Here is an 18,682-nt window from a genome sequence, read left to right as displayed (position 1 = left end):
CGCCACCTTAGGTGTACGTGGCTGGCGCCTCAGTCACTTGAGCCACAGACACCGAGCCAAATTTGGGGTTCTTAACTGCAACACTCCTGCAAATCTGGAGACCCCCACAAATACTTACAATCATTACCCACAGGTCCCGCAGAACACTGGGCAGGAGGATCCCTTTGCAAGTCGGTTAATTCCTAGAACACAAGATGGGGGTTAGACCTGGTGTACACCTGGGATGCTGCCTCTACACACTCAGTGTGACAGCTGAATGGATTATCCTGATGGGAGGAGACTCTTATGCCTCAGGAGCAGGTTGGAGCCAAGTAGATCTGCTCCACCCCGAAGCCCATCCTCCACCTGAGTATCCCAGGTACTCAGGATATGGGAGAAAAAGAGCCTCAGGAGAGTATTCTGAGAGGTTTTAGCTCTGGGCTAATGAATTACTGAATAAAAGCAATTAGCACAATTAAATGCTCAATTAAGGATAGAACCCCAGTATTTCAATCTTTGTACTCTACCACTTCTACCCACATCCCAATCCCACTACCCACCACTGGGTGTGTATGGCAAGTCGTATATGAAGACTAAGAGCACACAAGGTGAAGTCTAATGCTGCAGGAATTATGCCACAAAAGTCCCTTTAAGGGATACCAACTCTACCCATGTTCTTCAAAAGTGATCCAAGTCCAGCATAACCCTCAAGACCCAAGATTTTGAGCAGTGACTCTGAAGACTTTAGTTTGCATGTATAAGAATGTTTCCTATATAGTATTTCCTCTTCTCCCAAGGTTCCTGGTCTTAGTAAGCATTCTAACCTCTAAGGTTTCCATGGAGGTGCTAACAGGAAGGAAGGAGACCCCAGGCTAGAGTGCAGTGCTCTCTGCCTAGTTCACAGTAACCTCACATTCCTGGTACATCATGTGGCAGTGAAACTCTTCAGAAGATGGCAAACCCGTTTGTACATGTGTACATGTACAAAGTTCTCACCTGGCTTATGGCATTCCTCCTCACCTAAACTAAGCCTGTCACTGTCCCATCCACAGATCCTCCTGATCTCACCGTATGTCTCAGGGTATGCTGATCATTCCTGGTCATCCTGTACTTATACCACATCCCAAATTTAATCAGCCATGATGGGAGTATAAACACCATAGAAGCCAGTAAATGCTACAGATCAGTGGCATGTTTTCTCCCTGAGAGTTGTTTTTAAATATCTACTAGGAAACCACAGGCCAGTTCTCAATTAGCATCTAGTTTATCTGTTTCCTCACAAGTAAAATGGATTGTATGTGGTAAGCACTCAGTAAGCAGAATCACAAATAGTCACAGTAGAAGTGGAGTTGGGAACAACTGAGGTTGTGTAAGGGGGCCAGAGGACATACTCAGAAATGTAACAGAGCTACAGAAACCTCTGAAGAATAGTTTCTTCTTGCTTACCTCTGCACTCTGTGGCCCTCAGTACCACTATCATTCTGCAGGGTAACTGTTTATTTCCACTGTGTTACTGTATGAATGAATAAGTTCTTTAAATGGGACTGTTAAGACAAATCCTGGAGAGACCATATGAATAGTCAAGGCCAGAAAAACCTGGCAGTACAGGCCAATTCCCCTCCAGCTCACAAGGTTTTCCAACACCTCCATGTTTTTGCACTAGTGGTCACCAGAACCTAGAATCCATGTCCCTTAGGGATGTGATGAAAACATCCCTTAAAAGACTTAATGATTTCTTGGGCGGCACCTGTGGCTCACCTGTAGGGCGCCGGCCCCATATGCTGGAGGTGGCAGGTACAAACACTGCCCCGGCCAAAAACTGCAAAAAAAAAAAAAAGACTTAACAATTTCTAAATGGCCACAAGTGTGTCCCTCTTGATAGACACCAACCAGAGCCCAGGAGTCTGAAATGCTAGCTGACATTTCAAAGAAATTAGCACTCAAACACTGCATACCTGTGCTCACCTAATAGGACTAGAAGACTCAGTTCTCAACTCCAACTCCATCACAGGGAAAATCACTTTTTTACCTCTTTGGAGTTCATTATAATTACTGGTTAAGTTGTAATTAAAAATTACACTTGCCTGCTAACTTGTCAGCACAATTATATGGCCATTTTCTTTCTTTCTTTCTTTCTTTTTTTTTCTGTTTCAAAACAGAGTCTCATTCTGTTGCCCAGGTTAGAGTGCTGTAGCCTCAAGCTAGCTCACAGTAATCTCAGATTCCTGCATTCAAGTGATCCCCCTGCCCCCACCTCCTGGTAGCTGGGACTACAGGCACTCACCAGAACACCTGGCTAATTTTTCTATTTCTAGTAAAAACAGGGTTTTGCTCTTACTTGGACTGGTCTCAAAATCCTGAGCTCAAGGGATCCTCCCACTTCAGCCTCTCGGAGTGCTAGGATTACAGGCGTGAGCCACTGCACCCCACCATAAATTTTTTTCATGGTTTTTTAATATAAATGTTTAAGTGTACATAACATATGCAAGAGTACCCAGTAAAAATCAAGGACAACAGGTATACAGGATGCCACCATTAGTATTACTGAAAGGGGGAGGAGAGATGGGTAGAATGAATGTGGGTGTGTATTTCTAGAGGAATACTTAATAACACTGGTTAGTCCCAAGGAAGGGAATTAGACAGGGCTGGGCACAGGTGAGAGACTTTGGGGTGGGAAACATTTTCCTGCATATTCTTTGCATGTTTTAAATTTTGAACCATGGCCAGGCGCAGTGGTTGATGCACTCTGTGAGGCCAAGGCAGGTGGACTGCCTGAGTTCACAGGTTCAAGACCAGTCTGAGCCAGTGTGCAACCTTGTTTCTAATTATAGCCAGGCGTTTTGTGGCGGGTGCCTGTAGTCTCAGCTACTTGGTTGGCTGAGGCAAGAGAATCACTTGAGCCCAAGAGTTTGAGGTTGCTGTGATCTATGATGCCACTGCACTCTACCAAGGGTGACAAAGTGAGACTCTGTCTCAAAAAAAAACATTTTTTTTTGAACCATGGACATTTATTACCTAATCAATAAATACTAAGTATTTTATTAATTATAAAGGACTAGGCAGGTTAAAGTTATATAATAATTATTGTTACAAATAACAATGATAGAAGAGTTCTGAAAAAGTGAAAGAAGGTTCAAGTTTCAAGTATTAATAGAAAAAACGAGTTAAGCAACCTATCAGTTCTTCTATTGTGTCTTAAATCCAAGATACCATCCTTTGTTGTTGCAGTTTTTGAGACAGAGTCTCACTTTGCTGTTGATAGGGCCAAATGTAGGGACCTGCCTAAATAGAACCATCCAGCCCTGGAAGAAAAGAGCGCCCAATTCTCACCCTCCTAACTCCTATATTCCCACCCCGTCTTAACCCACGTGCTGACTTCTTTTTCCAACTCAGCCCGCACCGGAGTGAATAAAGGACATGATGCCCACGCAGAACCTGGACTCCGCTTCCTTTCATTCATGTTTTGGAATAACCTCTCATTTTTGGTCCTTAACCTCTCAGTTGTCTAGGCTAGAATGCCATGGCATCAACTCAGCTCAGCTCACAGCAACCTAAAACTCCTGAGTTCAAGTAATCCTCCTACTGCCTCATCCTCCCGAGTAGCTGGTGCCACAACGCCCAGTTAATTTTTCTATTTCTACTAAAGACAGGGTCTTGCTCTTGCTCAGGCTGGTCTCAAACTACTGAACTCAAGTTATCTTCCTGCCTTGGCTTCCCAGAGTGCTAGGATTACAGGTGTTAGCCATTGCATCCAGCCACCAAATGCTTTCTTTACACCTAACCTTTAATTTTATTTAAATATTCTTATTGAAAGAATTCTTTGGGGCTTACTTAAACATAGGTTTTTTCTTGGGGGGGGGTTATTTATTTGAAACAGTTTCACTTTGTCACCCTTGGTACAGTGCCATGGAATCATAGCTCACAGCAACTTCAAACTCTTGGGCTCAAGTGATTCTCTTGCCTCAGCCTTCCAAGTAGCTGGGACTACAGGCACCTGCCACAGTGTTTGACTATTTTTAGAGACAGGCCCTTAACTCTAGCTTAGGCTGGTCTCAAACTCCTAAACTCATGCAATCCACCTGCCTCAGCCTTCCAGAGTGCTAGGAGTCCAGGTTTAAGCCACCTTGCCCAGCCTCCAACTATTTTTTTTTTTAAATAGAGACAGACAGAGTCTTGCTCTGTCACCCAGGCTGGAACTCCTAGTCTCAAGTAAATCTCCTGAGTAGCTGGGACTACAGGCCTTCACCCAGCTAATTTCTCTATTTTTCGTAGGATGGGGTCTCACTCTTGCTCAGGCTGGTCTCAAATTCCTGAGCTCCAGTGATCCACCTGCCTTGGCCTCCCAGAGTGCTAGGATTTACAGGCATGAGCCACCTTGCCTGGCCTGTGGGTTTATTCTTTTAAATCAAGTATTATTAATGCATACAGAAAAAAAAAAGAAAGAAAAATAAGTAAAATAAATAAATTTGTTCAGGAATTCTTAAAACTTGGTATTCAGAGCTCAACACTGAGTCATTGATGTCTACACAATATCATCTATGCCTTCCAAAGCAGTAGTGATGAAGCAGTTCTTAAGAGTCCTCCACTACTGTTTCTGGAGTTTTCTTCCAAGCCATTGATACTCATTCTACAAAGTCTTGGTTATAATCTCTTTGCACACATCCACCAAAAAAAAGTGACCAAGACTAACCAACTTGAGGGTAAGTAGTACCTTCCTTTTTTGAGCCTATGAAACATTTGGTTGCTTCACATGAAAATAGGAAATTATAGTCCTTCCTCCACAAACAAGTATTTGCTCCACTAATATGAAATTTACTCCCTATTGTTTTGTTTCTATGACTGTGTTCACAAAAGCTTTTCTTTTCAGTGCTAGATCATAGAATCTTTTTAATTTTTCTTTTTTTTTTTTTTTTTTAGAGACAGAGTCTCACTCTGTTGCTAGAGTGCCATGGCATCAGCCTAGCTCATAGTGACCCCAGACTCCTGGGTTCAAGTGATCCTCTTGCCTCAGCCTCCCAAGTAGCTAAGACTATAGGCACCTACCATAATGCCCTATTTTAAGTAGAGACAGCATCTTGCTCTTCCTCAGGCTGGTCTCACACTCCTAAGCTCAAGTTATCCTCCTTCCTCGGTCTCCCAGAGTGCTAGAATTACAGGCACGTACCACTGCACCCAGCCTTGAAGATTTTTTTAAGAGATGGGGTCGTGCTTTGCTGTCCAGGCTGGAGTGTAGTAGCCTGATAATAGCTCATTGCAGCCTAAAACTCCTGGGCTCAAAGGATCCTCCAATCTCAGTCTTCTGAATTTCAAGAACTGGCCCGGCTCGGCGCCTATAGCTCACCCAGCTAAGGCGCCAGCCACGTACACCTAAGATGGCGGGTTCGAATCCCCAGCCCGGACCCGCCAAACAACAATGACGGCTGCAACCAAAAAATAGCCGGGCGTTGTGGCGGGCGCCTGTGGTCCCAGCTACTTGGGAGGCGGAGGCAGGAGACCCGCTTGAGCCCAGGAGTTGGAGGTTGCTGTGAGCTGTGATGCCACGGCACTCTGCCCAGGGGGACAGCTTGAGGCTCTGTCTCAAAAAAAAAAAAAAAAGAACTGGCCCATGCCACCATATCCAGCTAATTTTTTTTAGAGATGGAATCTCACTAAGTGGAATGTCACAATTACATGACAGGGCTATAAATGACTTTTTAAAGAACTGCCGTTTTTGGTATATTCTAAATCTGCTGTGACATGTATTACAAAACATATGCATTCAACAGCAAATAACAAATATAAAAACAAGTGAATGCTGCCACATAAACCCCTGTGCCTATTAAGCATATTTAGAAATGTTCCATTAATACATGTCCAGATTTTTAAAATATGTATTCTAGCTTTACTGAGGACGTATTTTACCAACAAAGTGAAAAGTTCATATAAAACCATTCAATTCTGCAGGGCAAGGTGGCTCATGACTATAATCCTAGCACTCTTGGAGGCCAAGGTGGATGGATTGCTTGAGCTCCAGAGTTCCAGACTAGCCTGAGCTAAAACGAGACCCAGTCTCTAAAAATAGCTAGACATTGTGGAGGGCGCTTATAGTCCCAGCTACTCACAAGGCTGAGGCAAGAGGATTTCTCGTACACGAGAGTTTGAGATTGCTGTGAGCTATAACACCACAGTACTCTACTGAGGGTGACAAAGTGAGATGCTGTCTCAAAAATAAGTAAATGAGTAAATAAATAAAATCATTCAACTCCTTCGAAAAAATTTTAAGAAAAGGGATAAAGTTGGCTGGCAAGGACTGTAGGTTGGAAACTAAGGGGTGACTAGTGGATGCCATACTCCTGGCTCAACCTGCTCAACCATACTGCTGCCTACCTGCTCAGTACCCACCCTACTTCCTCCTTTCCAAAGAACTCCTGTTCAGTTACATAATATGCAGGGTGTAGGAGATGCCAACATCCCAGCAAGATGATCTGCAGCTGAGGCGTGGACCTTGGGCCATTCCTCCACAGGAGTTCCTTGTGGGAGGAGCCTGTGCCCTCAGGAAGTAGTCATTGTTAATTTCTCCCCTCACCTGTATCATTCCCTTTCAATAAAAGGCTGGTGCGGAGGTTGCTCGGGGCTACCCGGAAAGTAAGGGCTAGCCCACCTTCCACAAGCTTGTACTTCTAATCCGCTTCTCGCCTGGTTCCTTCCTGCGCTAACCGAGACCAGGGCCACAGGAGCCCGACGGGTCATGACAGCAGGGCACTGTGCAAACATGAAAACATAGAATCTCTAGTTCAAGAATTATTAAGAATTTCATGATGGTGTCAGCAGAACATAAAACCAAGGGTATGGCCCTTCTAAGCATGGGGCCCTGTGAGAGTGAATGTGACACACCCATAAACCCAGTCCTGTTCTTTCTGTCTCTGATTCCTATCAAGGAAAGTTCTTCTTGACCTTATGACTTCAATTACCTTGGGTTTCTAGGTACCATTTCATCTTCAAGATCCAAACTTGGTTTTCCAAGTCCTCCCTTTTATAAATCGTACCAGCCTGCACATGCCACTTCAAACCTATACCCCTTATTTCCCTACTCAGCTTCCTGCCTTCAAAACTCCTAACTCCCCATCCTAGTCAATGACACCATCATCTACCTAGCATTCCATCTTGTGAACCTCCTTGTCTAATTTTCATCACATCCTCTCTGTAAGTCCTGTCAACTCCACCTCTGTCATGTGGCCCAAGCACTGCTCTGGCCCAGCAGCCATTTCATGGTCATTAATTTGGGCAAAGCCTTTGTTGGACTTCCACAATACCTTTACTCTTACTCTTTCCCATCTGGTCAGAAGGATATTTTAATAACACAAATCTCAGAATCTCATTCACCTGCTTCAAAGTCCCAGGATGAGAGATGACCCTGTTTAGAGAATAATTTCTCAAAATTACCTATCTTGGCTTGGCGCCTATAGCTCAACCAGCTAAGGCGCCAGCCACGTACATCTAAGGTGGCGGGTTTGAATCCCCAGCCCGGACCCGCCAAACAACGACGGCTGCAACCAAAAAACAGCCGGGCGTTGTGGCGGGCGCCTGTGGTCCCGGCTACTTGGGAGGTGGAGGCAGGAGACTCGCTTGAGCCCAGGAGTTGGAGGTTGCTGTGAGCTGTAATGCCATGGCACTCTACCCAGGGGGACAGCTTGAGGCTCTGTTTCAAAAAAAAAAAAAAAAAAAAATTACCTATCTTTTGGATACTTATTTATAAAAAATGAGTAATACTAAGAGAGATCCTATAATTCCACCTCTGGCAATCTGCGTTAAGGAAAAGGGCTCATCACACAATAACGTTCATCACAGTAAATACTTGATGAAGAATTTGCAATAATAATGGCAGTTAACTCAGATCCACTGCTTGGTATATGCCAGGCATGTGGTAAACAGTATCACTTCATTTAATTTTTTTTAAATTGCAGGTTATTGTGCTGGTACAAACTAGGTTACAATGTTTGCATTTGTTAAGGTCCCTCTTACAGTTGTGTCCTGTACCCAAGAGGTATGCCATATACCCTTACATTATGCACATTAAGTGACAGCACACCCAACTCCCTCGCCTGCCTCCTCTCCCCACCACACCAGTTTAAATTGAAATAAGTTTTTCTTACTTGGGTGTGTATTAGATCATTCACTGATTTCACATTAGCATTGAGTACATTGGATATTTGCTTTTCTAAGAAGAAGAAGATGTTTCAACTTCCTCCAGGTTAATACAAAAGATGTAAAGTCTCCATCTTTTTAAATGGCTGAATAGTACTCCATGTTATATACATACCACGGTCTGTTAATCCATTCCTGAGTTGAGGGGCATTTAGGTTGTTTCCACATCTTGGCAACTGTAAATTGAGCTGTGATAAACAACCTTGTGTAAATTTCCTTATGATAAAATGATTTTTTTTCTTCTGGGTAGATTACCTAGTAATGGAATTGCAGGTTCATATGCGAGCTCTAATTTGAGTTCTTGGAGGATTCTCCATACTCCTTCCCAAACAGGCTGTATTAGTTTGCAGTCCCAATGATACCGGAAAAGTGGTGCCCCAGCCAGCTCAGCCAAGTGGGGCTTGGGGACCTGCCACCTCTGTCTTGGTGGCAGCAGCTGGCAGAGGAACCGGCAGGTTGGAGCAAGTGGTGGGGAGCTTCCCTCCCCCACCAGAGGCTGCAGTAGAGCGGTGCTAGAGGACCTGCTGGCTCTGCCTTGGCAGCAGCTGGCACGGAAACCAGCAGGCTGGAGCCAAAGGGGAAGCTTTCCTCTCCCACTGCAGGTTCCTGAACAAAAAAGACCGGCAGATCAGGGAAAAACATTGGCAATTCCTCCAGTGCATTCCTGATTGGTCCATTTTCAATCCTGCTCCTGACTGGTCTATTTTATAGACCAATCAGCTAAGCTCTCAGCTCATTGGATAACTGCCCCTATATAAACCTCTGAGCAGAGAGCCTAGGGGCAGATCATCACGATCCTCAAGGAAGATAAAGCAGAAGAGCAAGACTTCAGTAGATCATCACAGACCGTTGAGAGGGAGAGAGCAGAAGAGGAAGAGCTATAACACTTATATCCTGCTCTGCAAGGAAGTTTGGCTCTTTGTAAGAGCTGTAACACTTATACCCTGCTCTGCAAGGAGGTTTGGCTCTTTGTAAGAGCTGTAACACTTATACCCTGCTCTGCAAAGAGGTTTAGCTCTTTGTAAGAGCTGTAACACTTATACCCTGCTCTGCAAGGTGGTTTGGCTCTTTGTAAGTGCTGTGACACTTACATCCTGCCCTGCAAGGAGGTTTGGCTCTTTGCAAGAGCTGTGACACTTACATAAAACCTATCTTATCCTGTTCTACAAGGTTTGCCTCTTTGTAAGAGCTGTAATAATACCTCTATAAATAAAACCTAACTTACTGTCCATCCTGTGGTCCATCGATTCATTCATCGAATCATTGAGACCAAGAGCCTGGAAATCCAAAGTCAAAAATCCAGTATCACCCTCATTTAATTTTCAAACAACTCTGTAAACAAGTATGACAGGGAGGCTAGGAAGGATTGAGTGGCCAGCCTGAAGTCCCGCTGTAAGCACCCTTGCATTCTAGACTAGCCCAGGTCTGACACCAAAGTCCATGCTTTTACCCATGACACATAATGACTAAATAAGTTCTATCAATTATGTACTTCTGGAATGTTAGTTATAAATACTATTTGCAACATAGAAAATGCTTACGTTTAAGGCTATGTGAAAATGTGGGATATAATACACGGTATAATTTTTTTAAATATGGGAAAAAGACTGATAGTAGGTATACCTAAATGTTAACAGTGAGGTGGTAGAATTAAAATACTTTTTCTTTCTCCTGGTGTTTTGCATTTTCCAAATTCTAGTTAATAAATTTAGCCTCCGTAGACTCCCTGTTACCTGGAGGATGAAGACCAGTTGTCCCCAAGGGCGATAGTGGTACTGCGTACTGCATCCCGCACCCAGTGGCCGCCAAGCTGAGCCTCGAGGTCTCCCCATTGTCAGGCAGACCCTTTCCCATTTTCTCTACCTCCAAATTTCTGTTCATCCCTTAAGACTCAGCTCCATCCTCAACCCCTCCTGGATCCCCGACAAGAAAGACCAGTCTTCCTCCAGGAAGGCAGCAAACCCCACTAGCCACCTAGGAGCCAGCAGGTGGCTCAACATGACCCCGCCCACGTGACGCGCTCCACGTGACCTAGGCCCCGCCCAGCGCTCGTACAGTTTCCTCCTCAGGCTGCGCCTTCGGCGGTTCCACTACTCTTCCAAAGAGGTGTATCCCCGGCACTGTAGGCACCGTTCACGTCTGCCGTCTGCGCTTCGACACTTCGAACTTCCAAAGCACTGGAGGGTGGGAGAGTGCCTACCTTCTGGATCCGCTTCAGCGCCATCCAACCCCCGTTGCTGGGGACCCGGACAGCCCGGCCAGGGCTGCCTGAGGCGGCCCGGAGCCGGTCGGCTGCCGCCGCGCTGCACGCCGGGAACCGTCGCCTGCGCGTGCGTGCCGCGGGGCACTGTGGGGCCGTTGTCTTAGCGGACGTGGCCGAGAGGGGCCTCCAGCTGTCCTGCCTTGGGTCGGTTACGCTGGTCGCCGGCACCTGGTTCTGTGGCTTTGGCCTGTTGTTGACTAGGGCCTGAAGAGGCCCGCGGAGACGAAGGGCTGGTTGGTTGCACAGTGACGCGCTGAGCACCAGCAGGGTGCCACACGCAATACTCCCTGTCCCCACCTCCTGGGCACCTTCCCAGGCTGTCACATAACTCATGAGAGTAGTGGTTTTTCAATTCTGTAAGTATACATCCTTCTATGCGTTATGATCAGACGTGTTACAGCTGTTTCCACTTAGATGTACGTACACACACACAACCAGTGATAGTATGGAGGTCTGCATGTTTAGTAGTACTTCCTGTGATTTCGACGTATTGCCAAGGTTAAGAACCACGGCTTTAAACTGTAGTATCCCAGGCTTAATTCTGTCTCCTCCCACGACCTGGTCGGTGTCTAGGTCAGTTTTTCAAAATGGGTTATGAACAAATTTATGCGTCTTGAAATTAGTTTAATGGGTTGCAACCAACATTAAAAAAATGAAATAGAAAAAAATCAGTCATTTTACATACATAGGTAAAAATTGCAGAAGCTTTGCTGTTGTGTGTTCGTAGATGGTCTTTATTCTCCACACATGAAAGACGGTGCTGATATTGCTCTGGGACCAGAGATTTAATCTGAGATTGTCTCTGGCCATCCAGGACACAAGGTCACCTCTATGTGTGTATCGAGGCATGATATAAAATGTACTACAGAGAGTGTGATGATTTCCCAGCCGTGTCCCTGGCTTCCATTCTCCCATTCCCCCAGTCTGCTCTCCACACAACTTTGGGAACTCTCTCTGAAATGTAAATCTTGCTATGCTGCGTCTTTGCTTAGAACTCTTCAAGGAAACCTGTGGCCTACAGGGTTATGTTCAGTATCATGGAAGGCCTTTAAAAAACCAATATCCTCCATCCTTACCTCTTTTTCCCTAATCTCCAGCCCATCTAGGGATGCATCTATATTCTTTTACTCTTGGCTGCCTTCAGTTGGAAAGCTCCCCTCTGCACCCCCCACCTCCACCCAAAGCAGAGCATCCAGTTACATACAAAAGCCAGCTAAAGCATCACTTCATAAACAGCCTAAGTCAGGCACCATCCCTTGGTTTCCTATCTTTATAACACAAATTCCTGTTAGTCCATGGGTCATCCACCTCCCCGCATTGTTTATATGGCCATCCCTTCCCATAGGGTGATCCTAGATTTTTGTATATGTTTATATGTTTGAGTAAGAATATAAACCCCAGTGATAATGATGGTTATCTTTGGATGGTAGGTTTACTGATTGTATTAATTTCTAAAATTTCTGCAGGAAATTTTCATCATTTGTGTAATTTAGAAAAAAATGGAATTATAGGATAGAAAATGAAAAAATCAGGCTCGGTGCCTATAGCTCAGCAGCTAGGGCACCAGCCACATACACTGGAGCTGGCAGGTTTGAACCCAGCCCAGGCCTGTCAAACAACAATGACAACAACAGCAACAACAAAAAAAAATAGCCAGGCGTTGTGGCAGGTGCCTGTATTCCCAGCTAATTGGGAGGCTGAGGCAAGAGAATCACTTAAGGCTAAGAGTTTGAAGTTGCTATGAGCTGTGATGCCATGGCACTCTACCGAGGGCATGACATCTTGAGACTCTGTCTCAAAAAAAAGAAAAAAATCTATTATTATTCTTTTTGGTAGTTTGTGTAGTTTTCTAAATTTTTTACTATATGTACTAACTTTTTAACTTTGAAACAATTTTAGGTATACAGAAATGTTATAAAACTAATATACAAGATGTTTAAAAATAGATAAATTCTACTTCATAGAAATTTAAAATTTCGGATGGGCATGGTTGCTCATGCCTATAATGCTAGCACTTTGGGAGACTGAGGCAGGTGGACTGCTTGAGCTCAGGAGTTTGAGATCAGCCTGAGCGAGAGTGAGACCCCTGTCTCTACTAAAAATAGAAAAACTAGCCAGGCATCATGGCAGATGCCTGTAGTCCCAGCTACTCAGGAGACTGAGGCAGGAGGATCTCTTAAGGCCAGGAGTTTGAGGTTGCTTTGAGCTATGATGATACAGTGGCACTTTACCCAGGGCAACAGTGAGACTCTGTCTCAAATAAGGGTCTAAGATGCAAAATATATAAAGAACTCAGTAAAAAGACAACTTGCCTATTCAGAACCGGACAAAAGATTTGAATAGACATTTCTTCAAAGAAGATATACAAGGTAGTAAACACATTATAAAAAAGCATTATTAATCATTAGGGAAATACAAATGAAAGCCACAGTGAAATACCGCTTCACACTCCCTAGAATGTCTGTAATCAATAGGACAGAAAAGTGTTGACCAGCATGTGAAGTTGGAACCCCCACACGTTCTGGTGGAAATGTAAAATGGTGCAGTCATTTTTGGAAAACAGTTTTTCCTCAGAAAGTCAAACTAGAGTTGCCATATGACCTAGTAATTGCATTCTTAGATGTATACCCAGGAGAAATTAAAGGCTGAGAGCTGTGGCTTATACCTTATACTTGCTGGGAGCCTGAGGCAGGTGGATTGCCTGAGCTCAAGAGTTTGGTGAGCTGTGACACCATGGCATTCTACTAAGGGTGACAAAGATTCTGTATCAAAAAAAAATAGTATGTCTGCACAGAAACATAGACATAAGTGTTTATTGCATTGTTCATACTAGCCAAAAGGTGAAAACAATGCACATATTCAGTGGATACTTTTTGGAATGAAGTACTGATAACAATAGGAGTGTATTGTCAGTTCATTGTTCTGGAGGCTATAAGTCTGAAATCAAGATATTGGCAGGGTAGGCTCCTTCTGATGGCTATGACATGAATGTTTTCTGTGCCTCTCTCCTAGCTCCTTGTAGCTTCAGGGATTCTTTGACTAGTAGGTGGTCTCTATGTGTCTTCCCTATATGCATTTCTGTCTTTATGTCCAAATCTCCTGCACCTCTTTTTTTTTTTTAAGAGACAGGATTTTGCTTTGTTTCCCAGGCTACAATGCAGTAATGTCATCATAGCTCACCACAACTTTGAATGTCTGGGCTCAGACAATCCTTCCACCTAAGCTTCCCAAGTAGCTGAGACTACAGACATGTTCCATCATATCTGGCTAGTTTTTTACCTATTTTGTAAAAAAGGGGGTTTGCTATGTTTTTTTTGGAGACAGAGCCTCAAGCTGTCCCCCTGGGTAGAGTGCCGTGGCATTACAGCTCACAGCAACCTCCAACTCCTGGGCTCAAGCGAGTCTCCTGCCTCCGTCTCCCAAGTAGCTGGGACTACAGGCGCCCGCCACAACGCCCGGCTATTTTTTGGTTGCAGCCATCATTGTTGTTTGGCGGGTCCGGGCTGGGGATTCGAACCCACCACCTTAGGTGTAGGTGGCTGGCACCTTAGCCGGTTGAGCTATAGGCGCCGAGCCGGGGGTTTGCTATGTTGCTGGGCTACTGTTGAACTCCTGGCCTCAAGTAGCCTCCTTGACTTTCCAAAGTGCTGGAATTACAGGCCAAATTTCCCCTTTTTATAAGGATACAATCATTGAATGAGGGCCCACACTAATGACCTCAAATTAACTATATCATCTTTTAAAACACAATTTCCAAACAAAGTCACATTCATAACTACTGGAGGCTAGTACTTAGACATATTTTGGGGGGACGCAATTCAGCACATAAGAATGGATAAACCTGGAAAACTTTTTTTTTTTTTTTTTTTTTTTGAGATGGAGCTTCAAGCTATCCCCCTGGGTAGAGTGCCATGGCATCATGCTCACAGCAACCTCCAACTCCTGGGCTCAAGCGAGTCTCCTGCCTCAGTCTCCCAAGTAGCTGGGACTACAGGCGCCCACCACAGCGCCTGGCCATTTTTTGGTTGCAGCCATTATTGTTTGGCAAGCCCGGGCTGGGGATTCAAACCCGCCACCTTAGGTGTATGTGGCTGGCGCCTTAGCCGCTTGAGCCACAGGCGCTGAGCCAAACCTGGAAAACTTTATTCTAAGTCTAAACTATTTTTACTTAGAATGTCTCACACCAAGTATGTGGAGTTTTTCTCCCTGGTACCAATCAGTTCTTTAACTCTTCAGATACCAACTGCTATCTTACAATTCAGTTTAATTCTGACTGTAACAAAGAGTTAGGGCAGGCAGACCCCACAAGTTAAACACTCAGTTTCAGAAGACTGGTAGTCACAAGCTTCAGGTTACCAAATGGCTATAAATTGAGAGTACCTATAACCCCCTCCTCATGTTCAGTAATTTGCTAGAACCCCTTTAAAAACTCAGGGAAACACTTTACTGTTGCATGAGATCTGACAATTAAGTTTATGAACTTGTTACCATGTGCTTATGTTGGTAACACTGTACAGACAATAAGGATTCATAACCTTGGTATATCAGGCTGGGTATATTGACTGGTGGTGTCTTGCTGAGTGGCATTAATTATTATTGCTACACGTTTTTGTGTGCCATTGGGAGAGTATTGGAATTTGAATTGGATTAAGGAACAAACATTTGTAAATTTCTTGTTAAACTTGGCAAGAGTGGAAGTGAAATCAGGCACACCTTAGTCCAAGTGTGTGGGAATAATGCCATGAAGAAAATAGCAGTATACAAATGGATTAAATGTTTTTCTGAGGGAAGAGAAAGCATCATTGATTGAGATGTCAGAGTGGCCAGTAATGAGCAGAACTGAAGAAAACATTGCAAAAATTTGTCAAATTGTGCATCAGAATCATTGGCTGACTGTGAGAAGCATAGCAGATTAAGTAAACATCAATAGAGAAACAGAAAAATATTAACTGAAAATTTTGGCCAGCAACTCATGGCTCTTGCACCATGACAATGCACCAGCTCACATGGCACTGTGAGGGAGTTTTAGCCTGTAAACAAATAATTGGAACATGCCTCCTAGTGACCTGATCTTGCCCCCCAGTGATTTTTTTTCTTTACCCTAAGATAAAAGAAATATTGAAAGAAAGATATTTTGATGACATTCAGGACATTAAATGTAATACTATGACAGCTTTGCTGGCCATTCCAGAAAAAGAGTTCCAAAATTGCTTTGAAGGGTGGACTAGGTACTGGTGTTGTTGCTTACCAAGGGGTGTACTTTGAAGGTGACCATAGTAATACTTAGCAATGAGGTATGTAGCACTTTTTCTGGGATGAATTCATGACTTTAATTGTCCAACCTTTATTATAAAGGATACAAATGAACAGCCAAAGGAAGTGGTACACAGGACTATGTTCAGAAAGGACCCGGTGTAAGAGCTTCTGTCTCTTAACACTTGTGACAGACCACCCTCCTAGTGGGTGGATATGTTCACCAACCCAGAAGTTCTCTGAACCCCATTAACATGATTGGTTAAATCATTGGCCATTGGTTACTGAACTCAATCTCTATCTAGTAGTCTACCAAGAGTTACCCATTAGCATACCTGAAGTATGGTTAAAAGAGGTTTGTTATGATTATCAAAAGATACTTCCGGCTTGGCTCCTGTGGCTCAAGTGGCTAAGCCGCCAGCCACATACACCTAAGGTGGCGGGTTCGAATCCAGCCCGGGCCTGCCAAACAACAATGAAGGCTGCAACCAAAAAATAGCCAGGTGTTGTGGCGGACGCCTGTGGTCCCAACTACTTGGGAGGCGGAGGCAGGAGACTCACTTGAGCCCAGGAGTTGGAGGTTGCTGTGAGCTGTGATGCCACGGCACTCTACCCAGGGGGACAGCTTGAGGCTCTGTCTCAAAAAACAAAAACAAACAAACAAAAAAAAGATACTTCCTATCAAGTCTGCCATTCAGGAAATTCCAAACATCTTAAATTCTGAGGGGCCGGGGACAAAGACCAAATATGTATTTCTTACATCACACTAAGTGAAAGAAGCCAGTTGTGAAAGGCCAAATATTATATGATGCCATGTTTATGAACTGTCCAGAATAAGAAACTATAGAAACAGAAGGTAGATTAATGGTTACCTCTGGCTGAGGGATAGAAAGAATGGGGGATGATTACTGATGGGCAACTTATATGTCTCTAAAACTGTTTTTAATAATAGTAATAATATCCAGAGTTCTTGTATACCCTTCACTCAGCTTCCCCTAATGTTAGCATCTTCTGTAACATAATAACCTAATCCAAAAGTTAACTTCTATGAAATATTAACTAATTTATAGACTTTATTTGAATTTTTTATTATTATTCTTTTTTGAGGTAGGATCTCACTTTGTTTCCTGAGCTGGAATAGAGTGGCATGATCATAGCTCACTACAGCCCTGAACTCCTAGGCTCAAGCAATCTTCCTGCCTCAGCCTCCTGAGTAGCTGGGACTATAGGTGATTGCCATCATGCCTGGATAATCAATTATTTATTTATTTATTTTGATCCTCAGTTTGTTGCCCTCGGTAGAGTGCTGTGGTGTCATAGCAACCTCAAGTTCTTGGGCTCAAGTGATTTCTCTTGCCTCAGCCTCCCAAGTAGCTGCGTCCACCACAATGCCTGGGTATTTTTAGAGGCAGGGTCTCACTCCTTCTCAGGCTGGTCTTGAACCTGTGAGCTCAGGCAGTCCACCCGCCTCGGCCTCCCAGAGTGCTAGGATTATAGGTGTGAACCACTGGGCCCAGCCTCTGGATAATTTAAAAAAGAATTTTGTAGAGATGAAGTTTCACTATGTTTGCTATGCTAGTTTCAGAACTCCTGGCCTCAAGCAGTCCTCCTGCCTTGGCCTTAAAGAGTCGGTGGGATTACAGAGGTGCATGGGTCACTACATAAAGCCTCATGTTTTGCTTATTGTCAGACTGATACTGGACTTTGGGTTTTTGTTCCCTCATTCAATAGAAATTGGCACAAAACTGGGAAGATTTAGGCAGGCAAAGCTTTATTTGGGGCTTTTGTACAAACAAAAGGGAGGCAGTACTGGTTACAAAGCAACCAGACTGGCTCTCTGAACAAAGGGCTGGGGGACTTTTAAAGGGTAGAGAAAGTTCAGCATTGAAATCATAACCTGTAGAGGCTAGATTTTCTTGGCAGCTGCACATTCAGTGATCATGCTTCTTCATATCTCATTAGTATGTTCTACCTCTATCCTTGGGTGTAATTTTTAGCATTAAAATGAGGGAAAGATCTTCCAGTGGTAAACTTTGGGCTTCATCTTGGCAGCAACCAGTTTGTACTGCCTTTGACTAAGGCCAGTGGGCCCCTGCTTCAGTGGTCTCCATGTCCTGTTAAAGAAAGGAGAAATACTTTTGTATTGAAGCTGGACATTAATCATTTTTAAGGTTTTGTTCAGTATTGTAAGCCAACTTAGGCTTTGGCTCAAGGCTTAGGCAGGTAGCCAAATCCTTCTGTTTCACCTTCTGTACTATCTCACACCTGATGTCCTTTTTCTAGTCCAGGATCTAGTTTACCATCCCAGGTTGCATTTATCTTGTCAGCTTAGCCTCTAACAGTCTTTAATGAGTTTATCTCGTCATCTTAGCTTCCTACTATCTTGAAAGAATCTTTGTCTTTCATGACCTTAACATCAGATGGGTACAGGAAAATTATTTCGTAGAATTTTCTCCCTTTGGTTTTTTTAATGTTTTCTGGTTGATGAAATTAAAGTTATACGTATTTGGCAAAAACACTATAGCAGTGACACTGTGCCCTTCTCTGAGCATCATATCAGAATATGCAATATTGATGTCTTAGTACTTGTCAAGTCTGGTTGCTTCATTGAGGTGGTATCTGTAAGATTTCTCCTTTGTAAAATAAAAAATCTATTTCTTTAAATTAATAAATAGCTTGTGGGGAAAAACTTTGAGATAATGCAAATATCCTGTTTCTTACAATATCTTCATCTACTAATGATGATTTTAGTTTCCATTCTTTCCTATAAAAGTTACTACTGTGTGGCTCGGCCCCTATAGCTCAACCGGCTAAGGCGCCAGCCATGTACACCTAAGGTGGCGGGTTCGAATCCCCAGCCCAGACCCGCCAAAACAACAATGAAGGCTGCAACCAAAAAATAGCCGGGCGTTGTGACGGGCGCCTGTGGTCCCAGCTACTTGGGAGGCAGAGGCAGGAGACTCGCTTGAGCCCAGGAGTTGGAGGTTGCTGTGAGCTGTAATG

The 18,682-nt window shown here is 43.9% G+C and overlaps 1 protein-coding gene across 5 annotated transcripts in view; it reads right to left on the bottom strand.

The window, feature by feature from the left end:
* UBE2D4 (ubiquitin conjugating enzyme E2 D4 (putative)) overlaps positions 1-10,483 on the bottom strand; it is a 46,490-nt gene extending 36,007 nt beyond the window's left edge. For 3 of the 5 annotated variants that reach the window (XR_002775191.1, XM_023517724.1, XM_023517725.1), the window contains exons 1-2: positions 9,897-10,305; positions 119-182 (exon numbers count right to left, since the gene is read on the bottom strand). Coding sequence is in view for 4 of the 5 variants with exons in the window: in XM_023517724.1 (XP_023373492.1) it covers positions 119-182; positions 9,897-9,995 (163 nt within the window). In the remaining variant the exon portion in view is untranslated. Of the gene's footprint in view, positions 1-118; positions 183-9,896; positions 10,306-10,363 lie in introns of those variants that run through there. The other 2 variants (XM_023517726.1, XM_012809983.2) reach the window with 1 other exon arrangement.
* Positions 10,484-18,682: the final 8,199 nt, after the last annotated feature.

The sequence above is a fragment of the Otolemur garnettii genome, unplaced genomic scaffold (assembly GCF_000181295.1).
Source record: "Otolemur garnettii isolate 467f Iridium unplaced genomic scaffold, OtoGar3 scaffold00119, whole genome shotgun sequence".
In the NCBI taxonomy this organism is placed as follows: Eukaryota; Metazoa; Chordata; class Mammalia; order Primates; family Galagidae; genus Otolemur; species Otolemur garnettii.
Note: the sequence above shows the minus strand (reverse complement) of the source record. Positions and strands in the feature narration are given on the sequence as shown.